Here is an 11,379-nt window from a genome sequence, read left to right on the forward strand (position 1 = left end):
ATAGCAATTATCATTTCATTATTTCGCTTATATTCTATTGTTGTACGCGAGTCGTTAGAATAGTGTAAAATTAAAATCCTCTATTATTTTGAGCACCCCGATCGCTTGCACACGTGATGTCTATTGATTTACCAAAAACAAAAACCTGACGTCACAGGTGATAAATAAGTGAAATGGGAAATTAAACGTCACATTTTCTTCATAATTAGTTCCATTTAGCGTTCCATTTGCCCGACTATTATGGTCTCAGTCATTAAAATTAAGACACAATTATGTAGCGTAATGAGCTATGAAGGCTATTAGACCACTTTTATACATTAAAGAAATTGCAAATTAGCAAAAGATGTTCTTTTAAGTTATTGAAAAGATACTAAATGAAACGGGAAACTTGAGAGATCGTGACTGTCTGTTCATTTATAGTTTTAAACTAGATTAATATTGAATTCAGTTTTTATATTAAAAACACTTACACAATATAAACTTTTTTTTATATAATAGGGCACTAATTTATGAATATTTTAAACAAACAACTGCTTTATTTACTAATGTATATATATATATATATATTAATATCATTGGTGTATTTTTTATATAATTGAATCAACGAATGTGCATTCCGGATATAATTCATCACATTTTCCCGAAGAAGCTTCGTCATAGTCTTGATGGAATTCATCTTCTAATCGACTCTTCGGCAATCTGGAAAAGAGCAAAATGTTCTTTAATTAAAATATATGCGAAACAATGTATATATAACATCGCCAAACTCTTCTTCAAAACATGACACAAGCACACTACTCGTATTTACTTCATGTATATTATTCTAACAATTATGTTGTCTGTGTTGTGTTTTTACACCATTTTTTTATATGCAAAGACTGCCTTTTAATGGCCCCACATTAAAAGGCAGTCTTTGCAGCCCATCGACTCCCAGTGGATGCGTTGCCGGCCTTTGGAGGAAGGGAGTATAGAAAGATCTCCAACGGGAGATTCTACAGTTCGCTAGAATACAATTTAACTTACGTATAAACAGATCTCAATATCTCACGTAGGAATCCGCCCTGAGGTTCATGGACAGATTCGCGGTACATACATAGTGTTTTCATCAGACACGCCCGCCCATTACCGCCCATCCTATAAAATAAAAATATTGCTCAGAGTAGGAAAAATATTCCTGGTACTTAAAAAGTAAAGTTTCTTTGCCGTTGTATATTATGCTCACTATTGTATGGAGCTCATTACTCGTCACTATATTTGTTTATTAGTTGGACTAATTGTTTAAGTGTATTTCAGATATACAAATACAAAGAAAGCACTTTTTAAACAGATTGAAGCTATGTATTATTATTATAAACTTATAATTATTTATATAATTTTAAATTTAAAATTTTCCGCCGTTTCGCGAGCTTTACAGCGTGTGTGGTCACGGTGACTAAAAAGTGTTTTCTTAATGTGTAAAAGCTATGTTAACAAAAGACAATACTATACAAAAATACTGTTTAACTGGTTGCTTTATAATTATCTAAGAAATTGTCTATTCCTTGCAAAAAAGAAGCAAAAAAACTTGAACTTTAAATAAATGTTGTACTTCACATAAATGCAGTTTTAATACAGTTTAAAACTTGTAGAGAATGACAGCTAATTATAAATATATTAATATATAAATATATATATTACCCTTCCATCATAATTTCTAACTTCTCATATAACTGCGTACGGCTACTGCGATGGAAGTCTTTTTGATTATTATCCAAATCATGAAACCCAGGCCTTGCTTGAGATAAATGCATCTTCTTTCTATCTACATTTGTGACACTACGTTTTGCAAATGCTGGGTTGACCAAATGTTTTCTGAAAAAAAATCATTGACATATAAAAAAATAATTGTCTAGACGATCAGGCTTTTCGAAGATTAGCAACGTTTTTATTGACATAATTGTTAACAACAAATATACACAAGAAAATCATTTGTTTATAAGTTTAATTTACCAAATTTATAGTAATAGGCAAACAGTGTAATAATTTAAAATATATGAACCTTAAGCTAAAGAAGAACATATGAAGCGTTTTATAAGGAAGGATACTAAGGAATATATAACCCACTAAAATACCAATAAGAGGAGCAGTATTGGCCTAGTCGCTTCAGCGTGTGACTCTCATCTCTAAGGTCGTAGGCTCAATCCCCGTCTGTGCACCAATGGACTTTTTTTTCTATGTGCGTATTTAACATTCACTCGAACGATGAAGGAAAACATCGTCAGGAAACACGCTTGCCTTAGACGCAAAAAGTCAATGGCGTGCGTCAGGCACAGAAAAGGATCTCCTACTTGCCTATTAGATCATGAAACAGATACAGAAATCTGAGGCCCAGACCTAAAAAGGATTGTAGTGCCATTGATTTTTGATTTTATTTAAAAAGACAAATAAATGAGAATTCTTAAACGTGTGTTAGGTCACGTCATAGTTTAATTATTTTAGGGATCAAATTGTTAACGAAAGGCGATACGTTGGCAACTTGATTATGATTGGTTTATTTAACGTCTATTTCAATCAACATATCATTCGATCGGTCGTTCCGTTCGTCTACCATTAAGCATAAGGCATCATTCGTACAATTCGTCTTCTTTAACAGACTCGATTACTAATTACCCTTATAGAAAAGATACTTCACAAAAAACCATATTACAGACTAAATTAACCAACACTTTTTTTTTCACTCACAATTTTTTTTACCACGGTTATTAATTATATCAGACACTTATTAAATTCATAAAGATCCGCCATTTTGTTCTGGCTTAAACAAGGTCCGAGGGTCTTTATATTTCGTCATTTGCTTTCAACCGTCGCTGTATTAGGTTAATCCGTGGAAATAATATTTAAATACTATTTAATATATAAATTAATGTGGAAAGACGTTTATTAGAATGTATATAACTATAGTATATGAGTTCTAAATTAAGTCAGTAATAAAAACAAAATTGTAAACTTTATACCTATTTTCACAAATAAAAGTCAATAGATGTGTTATTTAGCTAGATAATTGTTAAATAACTTGAACACTAATGCATACGAATTATAATTTTAAATATAGTTATGTATTTTATGATGTATTGTTTTATGTCACAAAACCTTTTGTGTTGAAAAAATAACGATATTTAAATTTTGCTAACTAAATCACAAAAAAAATATTTTTTTAAGTAACGCTCTTTTGCATATTTTATAATTATATATATTAAATATCTATAAAACATCTTTTGATATATCTACAAAGCTACCTCGAACATCGATTCTATTTACAATGGCCGTCCAGTGCGAGTTTTCTTCAACGCATGAATGATTTTATCCTTTACACACCAGTGATTTACGTTAACATTCAAATCCCTGTATCAACAGGAAGAATTCTTCAGCCGGAAAATATGTCGTGGAAGTTGTAATAATCGTCTTGTATTGATATTGTGATTTTTTTTAAACCTGACGGCAGACAATAGAACTGAGTTATAGTTAATAACTGTACCTCCAAAGCAAAGTAAAAGCAATAACATTTTTATAATTTTTCACCTGAACTATCAACTCCAAGACCTCGTACCAACTAATAGACTAGATACATTACAGTATTATTTTTCCGAATTTCCAATATTTAATGGTTAAAATATACAAAGGAGCGAATTTCCAGCTTAATCTATATTTTCATTGAAATTAGACTTTATTTGAACTATTAGAAATCTAAAGACATTAATAATATAAATTGCGATAGAATTACGTACCAAATATAAAACTTTTGTGTAAAAATCCAAAATTGGTTTTCAGTATTGAAATTTTAAATCACCAACAAAACACAAACATGTTATGCTTCTATTAATACTAAATACTGAACATCAGGGCGAGTAAAGCTTAAGTATTAAACTACGTATAAATATGTTCACTAGATCAATGCTAGTACGACAGTGCCGCTTCCCGCCTCAGATAAATTTGCATGTGCAATCGTCGTGTTTGTCCCCTGATCGTTTCCTTTGTGAGTTGTTTTCCTCTGAGAACGTTCGACTTTCCTTCTAGGAAAATTGTATTTCTTTGTACTAACAAAATATAATACTATGAATTTATCTTAAATAATGTCAACTCAACTCTTATATACCGAGATTTTAAAACCATTTATTTCTATTCGTTCTTTTTAATGTTGGTTTATTTTTGCGAGTTTTTTACTTCCGTTCTACGCCCTTGATTTAAGAACTGGCAGTAAATGTAAAATTAGAAGCATTGAAAGTATATTTCTTTTTTTTTCTGACGTTCATAAGTGAACATTGTGTTACCTATATGAATAAATGATATTTGACTTTAACTGTTATAAAAACATTGTTCTAATCCAAATAGTCGTTAGAACACAAAACAATTTCCAATTTAATGCTGTCGTTTGCACAAATATATTACGATATTTTTTTTATTTATATCTAAATATTTATTACATGTACATAAAGCCATATAGTTTTGTTTTCTACTCGGCTACTTAAACTACTCGTTACTACGTACCTTTCATACGGTTGTTTGTATAATATTTTGCCGTTTTCATCAACATAATAAATATGTTTACTGTCTATTCTTCTATGTTGCGGGTCTGCCCTATGGTGGAAGGGTGAGTATGGATCTTGTGGCAACTCAAAAGCTAAAGCAGCTGTGTTACCCCAAATAAAAATATCCCCAATCGTTGTCAATACAGGATACGCCGTACAGAATACTGCAAAATAGTAAAAAAAATGTAGCTTCGAACCTCGGCTCCGGAACGGTACAAATAGTCGACAACGTGTGACAGGAGCAAAAACCTGATCACATTGCCTAATAGAAAGAAAAAAATATCAGAAAACCGATTCAGAAATTGAAACACGTGGCGTTATAATGGCGTTTTTTTCACGTCCATTATTTTCCAAAATTTCATAGCTTTATTATCTGTGAACATGAAGGCTTAATAACAACTGACTCCCACTTCTAATACATTTACGTTTATATCCGTTAAAGAAGGTTTGTTTAATAATTATATACATTTATAAAAACCACATTTATATAATAGATGTAGATTTTGTAGACTTCAATCGTTGTTTAAGCTACATTGCGACTTATATAGTACATAAAATACGAATAAAACCGACCTTTAGCTCGATATAAACAATTGAAAGTCCGTACCGACGCACTGAAAGCGCCCTGGAGGCTTATTTATAACACAATGAACGTTATGTAAAAACTACAAGAAGAAATACTAGGTAAACCATGAGGGCTATATAATTCCTAGGTTAAAAAATACAAATAATTTTGATTTTCGCCGATAGATAAAAGTTTTAAAAGTAAAGGTATCTCTTTGTATGTTGTCTGTATTTAGATCTTTTTATTTTAAACTGTGCTCCGTATTCACAAGAACAAGATTTTTTTAATGTAATAGGGGGCAAACGGGTAAAAGACTCATCTGATGTTAAGTTACCGCTGCCCATGGACTCACATTGCCAGAAAGCTCGCAAGTACGTTGCCGGTGTTTTAAGTTTTTTTCTTGAAGGAGCTACCTAGTATTCTTTCGAAAATACTTCAGTGGGGAGATGCTTCCACATAGTGGTGGTGCGCGGTAATAACTGCCTTAAAAACGCTCAGTTGTGAAATGACTTATTAGATATAAAAGATACATCTTTATCTATTATCTTTCTCGCTATATCTAGTTTGGAAATATTAAAATTCGAAATACTTAGATGAGGTTCGTATGACTGAAGTTTATATGATACCGTCATAAAATCAAGGCACTTTGTCGTGGGGATAATACAGTCTTACTATACCGTTACTTGAAACACCAACATTTATAATCAAACTTTTCATGAACTTAATTTGCATAGGAACACAATATAACTACACATTTCAGCTCGTTTAATTGTTATACTAAAACTTATTAAAATGAACGCAACAAATGACGGAACGTGTGGTAAGTAGAATAAAAAGTTAGACTTTTTGGAATAACGTTCATATTTGTGATATATTTCGCTAAAAAAATAAAGACACGATTGCTCATTGCTAGCAAATAATATTGCTTTATGTCCTTTGTCTATGGTGGTGTCATTTATATATCTATTTAACTCTGAATTATAAACGGTTCATTCACTGTCATTGTTCATGTTTTTAAAATTATTAAACACAATCAATTTCTATTTTTAATTTACTAAGTATCTCCTCTAAGTATGAGACGTACAAAATTAGAATATCACATTAAATTACTAGATATATTTATAGGCCATTATATATAACATTATAAGTTGAGCACTATAAAATATAAAAAGCAATGACAGCTGAGTAAATTTATAAATGTAAACATGACGCTTATAAATTTTAAAATAAGATAAGTATATATTTTTACAATAACAGGTTATATTCGATAAAATATTTCCGTTAATAGCACACTCCATTAATAGAATAATTAGTTCAATTATTATATTTTATTAAATAAATTATAATCAATTAAGAAGCCTACTAAACTGTAAACGAGCTAAAAAAGTTATTAAAGCTTATTAAATTATCTTACCCAATTGAAACGAACTCCCTTCGGGAAATATTAGAAAACGCTTTTTTCTCGACAACACATAATCAGAATTTTCTTCATAGCTATTACATGTTATTACTAACAATATTATTATATACAATAATATCATTCTGTGGTTGACTATATATTTTTAAAGAAACGTTTGGTTAATACCATTTCTTTTTTGGATTCCACTTATAATGTGTTAATCAGTTTTAAAGATTATCACGATCATCAAATACAGATCCGTTACTGTAAAGGGTGTTATGCGAGAAAATTGGCTGGCGTAAAATATATCGAAATCAAATCAGAATTTAAAAATAATCTGATTTTGTAATGTATATGCATACTTGTTATGTTCTGTGATTTTGTAACATAATATTTATCTGTAAATGATTGTATCTATATTTTTACTGTATTATATAGCCGTATATCATACAATCTGCTGCCTAGCCACTATTTCTCAACTTATTTTAATTATACTTGCCTCACGGTGCCCCGTGGAACAACATTTTTTATATTATGTTTTGAGATTCAAATTCCTTACATTGGTTTGTTTAGCCATATGTTAGAAATATTAAATTTAATTAGTTTTGTAAACCTACAGCTATGATCTTCGTAATTAGTGTGCCTTATACATTCAAATGAAACACATGAGTAAGTATATCCGAATTAAAATCCGTGACGATTTTTTTCTATTATATTGAATATAACCTGTCAATATTGTATTATTTTCTTAAATCACTGTTATCTTTTTGTTTTATTGTGTAGTAGTCATACTATCAATCAATATTAAAAATAATTTATATTAGGCATAGAAATTGGAACATTCTGTACATCTGTGGACGGATTATTTTTACTATTATATATCATGATAATTAAACATTAAATACTACCCACTTTCACACATACCGTTACAACAAATAATAATTTATAGTAAACTTTAACTGTGCTAGGAAACATACCAGAAATCCATTTAAAAAGATTCAATTTTAAACAAAACATTTTCAAAATAAGGTTTTATTGAAAAGTGTAATTGTATCAAAAATTTTTTTAGTTAAGTTACTAATAACAAATCATAAAAAAAAGATTCAAGCATAACCTAACTATGTACAAGTCATTCAAAATATATATTATTTGCTATACGCTTCTTATTATGTACATTCTGGTCCACCATACTGAGGGAGACCCTGGAATGAGAACCAAAAGATATTTGGGATTTAGTAATATAACACGCTTTTTCGTAAGTACTCTATCTATATATGTATATCATTCTAATGTACGTGTGTTTGGTATTTAGGCTATTTATCTATACTGCAACTAAACAGCTGGTAAGAGTCGGGGAAAGCTTAACTGGTAGAGCTCTTGGCGCGTAACCAAAAGATCTGGGTTCGATTCCCAGTCCGTCCGAATTACTTTTCTTTTAGATTGCAACGTCAACGTCTGTCGGGTATGCTTAACTAAAACTTATGTAAATTGTTTACTACAATACAATGTTTCATCTCTTCGAGTATCAGATATTAAAATATCGCTGCCTTAAAGATACAAGGGCCTAATCCAAATTTTAGGTAAAGTGAAATTTTAAATGCTAATAAGGGTACAACAATAAATTATCTAGCGGATAGCGCTGAGCGACAAAGAAAAAGGACAATAATAACTTGGTAAACAAATTTTGCCTCCCTTACCCAAAAATGAGTATTTTTTTTCGGATAGAACATAGCCCATGGACACTCTCAATGCCAGAGGGCTCGCGAGTGTGTGTCTTGCCAGGCGCGTCAGATTAAAATTTTATGATTCCTATTCTAAGTAATACCAATTAAACTTGGATCTAGTTTACAGATCATTTTCTAAACCTAAAATTATAGTTTAAGGTAAAACAGACTTATATTTCTTAATTACAGTTAAGAGTAAACTTCAAAACGAATATGATTCCATGGAACCAGATTTTCGTTCAAGTCTTAGGTTTTAGGTTAAACTGGGATGATCCTCCCGACACCTTCCATCCACACCATCATTTTACGAGGAGGAGTGTATATAGAAGCATGGAATTGCTTCTGGACAGGTATCGTAGTATAATATATCACACAGTATAGTTAACTCTGCGCCTTCCTAAGTTCTCATGTCATTCTCACACGTATATATTTTTTTTTCTAATATCTTGTCATAAGTATTGGACTGTCCACAATTTAACATATATGACATTTGAAGGTATATTAATAAAATAAATTAGAGTAACAATTCTTCTATATTCTAACAACTTATAATGATATTGTTCTATACGACGGCTTTATTTTTAATACAGTTAATGAAGATGGCATAAGCATTGTGGATGTTCGTGCTAACAATCATCAACTTCTTTACATGATAAAACATTACGTAGAATTGTTTAATTATACAAATATTACAATTATGAATTATTGGTACATTTTACACTTAATAGACGAACTATCATTATGATGTATTTAATTTTCCAGACATGGTTTAAGCGGCTATCAATGCGTTCGCCGAGCAATTTGCGAAACTGACATGATCTTGGAACCTAATTTGATATACCACAGAATATTAAAGATGATATTTAGGTAAGTTATGAGTATTATTTACCTATAATAATTGTAACATAAGTACTTGCAGATCAGATATTAAAATAGTTCTTGTAAAACTTTATTATCATCCAATATGTCAAAACGCACGCATTATACGCACGTTATTATAAGCTAAATTTCGACTGACACACACATATACATCTCCTTACAATACAACTTTTGTACAATAATTTTTGTATCCTATATCAGAATACAATGAAATAAGCACGATATACTTCTAATATCCACGTTCTTTTTTAGAAATCAGTCTTCGGCTACTGAAAAATGGCACAATCTAACATCAGAAACCTGTAACAGCGCTATCTCTTCTTGTCCCTTCTCCGTTCTGGATGTATCACCATACACAGATCTTTTATCATAAAAAATAAAGAATATATTATATTAGTTTTAACTTTTTAGTTGAAACTGCTGCAGCCTGTCCCGGCTTCAATCTATACATATATTTTTTAAAGAACAGCAGGAAAACAGGCAGGAGGCTCACCTGATGTTTAATACCGCCGCCCATGAACACTCATACTGCCAGAAAACCTGCAAGCCTACTGCCGGCATTTTAAGATTTGGTACGCTCTTTTCTCAAAGGATCCTAAGCCGAATTGGTTCGGAAATACTTCTGTGAGCAGCTGATTCCACATACTGGTGGTGCGCGGCAAAAAATGCCTTAAAAACGCTCAGTTGTGGAACGACGGATGTCCAGATGGTACTGGCAGTATTCTGCCTCGACATCCTATACTGAAACTCAGCTGCAGGTATTGATGCGACCCCTTCTCTGAACACTCTCGATGGTTAATGCGGTAGAAGATGCACAGTCACCCCACATCTCTACCTAACGCCAAGGTATCAAGACGCTCGGAACTATAATAATATAATAAGCCTTTGCTATTTAGGGATAATATAGCATTCAAACTTTGAAAGTATTTTAGGAATCAGTCAGGTTTATGAGTTTATTCGCTACAAATAAAGAATAACCCAATTTTTATTCTGTATAAGTTAAGTATACTTCGTGCCTTTAAATTACGGCTGGGTTTGAACCCATGAACCTTCTAGGCTTGACATACATAGTCGTTCATCGATCGTTCTCAGATTAAAATCATTACATAGAAAATCGAAAGTCCAAAACACCTTTAGTGACCGCGGCAAAGATTAAATTATTTCATTGCATGGTTTCCAAACCCAGCAAATATAGTATGAACTGTAACTGATGTAAACTCTAAAAAAAAATTAAACAAAAGAACATGTCGAATTACACGCCTTAAAGATTAAAAACACAGTACAAAATCCCTAATAAACCGGCACAAATACAAAAGGTCAAATTAATAATATTGTATAATCACTATTCTTTATCTTAATGAAAACATTATTTTCATTAAATTTTCACGGTGACATAATTTGAAAAGACCATACAAATGCACTACGTGTGCAATTAAGTACAGTGCATAATGAGAGTACAAACACGAAAATGCTTTAGCAACTAATGAAGACATCACAATATCACATAGCACTAACAAGCTCCCATATTTTAATGATATATAACAAAGCCTTTTACATATCTGTATCATGTAGATCAGATAATCGCCCAGTTTCGTATATATTTATAGATTAATTATGTCTGTGCGGTGACGTCGCTGCAGTTACAAACGAACTCATATTCTTGTTAGCTATGTGTCATTACAATTTTATATTAAAATTATATACTTTTATTTTTTGTAATATCAAATACATGATTGGTGTGAAACTAACGGGTAATTGAGCCCAGTTACACATTAATCCTACATCGGTTCTCTTTCCACACAGACTCTTGATTTTATAAATAATTAATGATGATTTATTTCAAAACAATATTTATTTTAAATGATTCAGAAGAGTAACACTTGTAACTCACAGAGAGGAAATTGATACGTATTGATACGATTGTACAAATTGTATTACGAGTCTGGCATTTTGGAAGGGTTTAAATTGATATTTAAAAATTCATATGAACGAAGATTTGAGAGTCCCAGCTAAATAAGTAGATTTTAGACTATGCTGCAACAGAAATTATAACAGTTATCTAAGAACAGCACTGTACGTAAATGTTAATCTTCACACGAATCCTATATCTTATAGAATTATATTTCACTACATTCTCTCGTTAGTACCTAGGTAACACTGAAAATGTTTAGAAAATGAAAAACGGCTTAATGTAGAAAGTAGCATTCGATGGAACCACTGAGAAAAGCAGTGTGCCCATTCTTCCTT

The 11,379-nt window shown here is 31.2% G+C and overlaps 2 protein-coding genes across 2 annotated transcripts; one reads left to right on the forward strand and one right to left on the reverse strand.

Annotated features, from left to right (window-relative positions):
- Positions 1-1,019: 1,019 nt before the first annotated feature.
- Positions 1,020-7,053, reverse strand: LOC123707781. Its single transcript, XM_045658118.1, has 5 exons — positions 7,034-7,053; positions 6,545-6,624; positions 4,525-4,729; positions 1,678-1,851; positions 1,020-1,134 (listed from the first exon to the last, which is right to left on the reverse strand). Exons 1-5 carry the CDS (start codon positions 7,051-7,053, stop codon positions 1,020-1,022), a joined length of 594 nt encoding a protein of 197 aa, XP_045514074.1.
- Positions 7,054-7,697: 644 nt separating this feature from the next.
- LOC123707782 lies at positions 7,698-9,505 on the forward strand. Its single transcript, XM_045658120.1, has 4 exons — positions 7,698-7,784; positions 8,443-8,603; positions 9,016-9,120; positions 9,385-9,505. Exons 1-4 carry the CDS (start codon positions 7,698-7,700, stop codon positions 9,503-9,505), a joined length of 474 nt encoding a protein of 157 aa, XP_045514076.1.
- The last annotated feature ends 1,874 nt before the right edge of the window (positions 9,506-11,379 follow it).

The sequence above is a fragment of the Pieris brassicae genome, chromosome 3 (genome assembly GCF_905147105.1).
Source record: "Pieris brassicae chromosome 3, ilPieBrab1.1, whole genome shotgun sequence".
Taxonomy (NCBI): Eukaryota; Metazoa; Arthropoda; class Insecta; order Lepidoptera; family Pieridae; genus Pieris; species Pieris brassicae.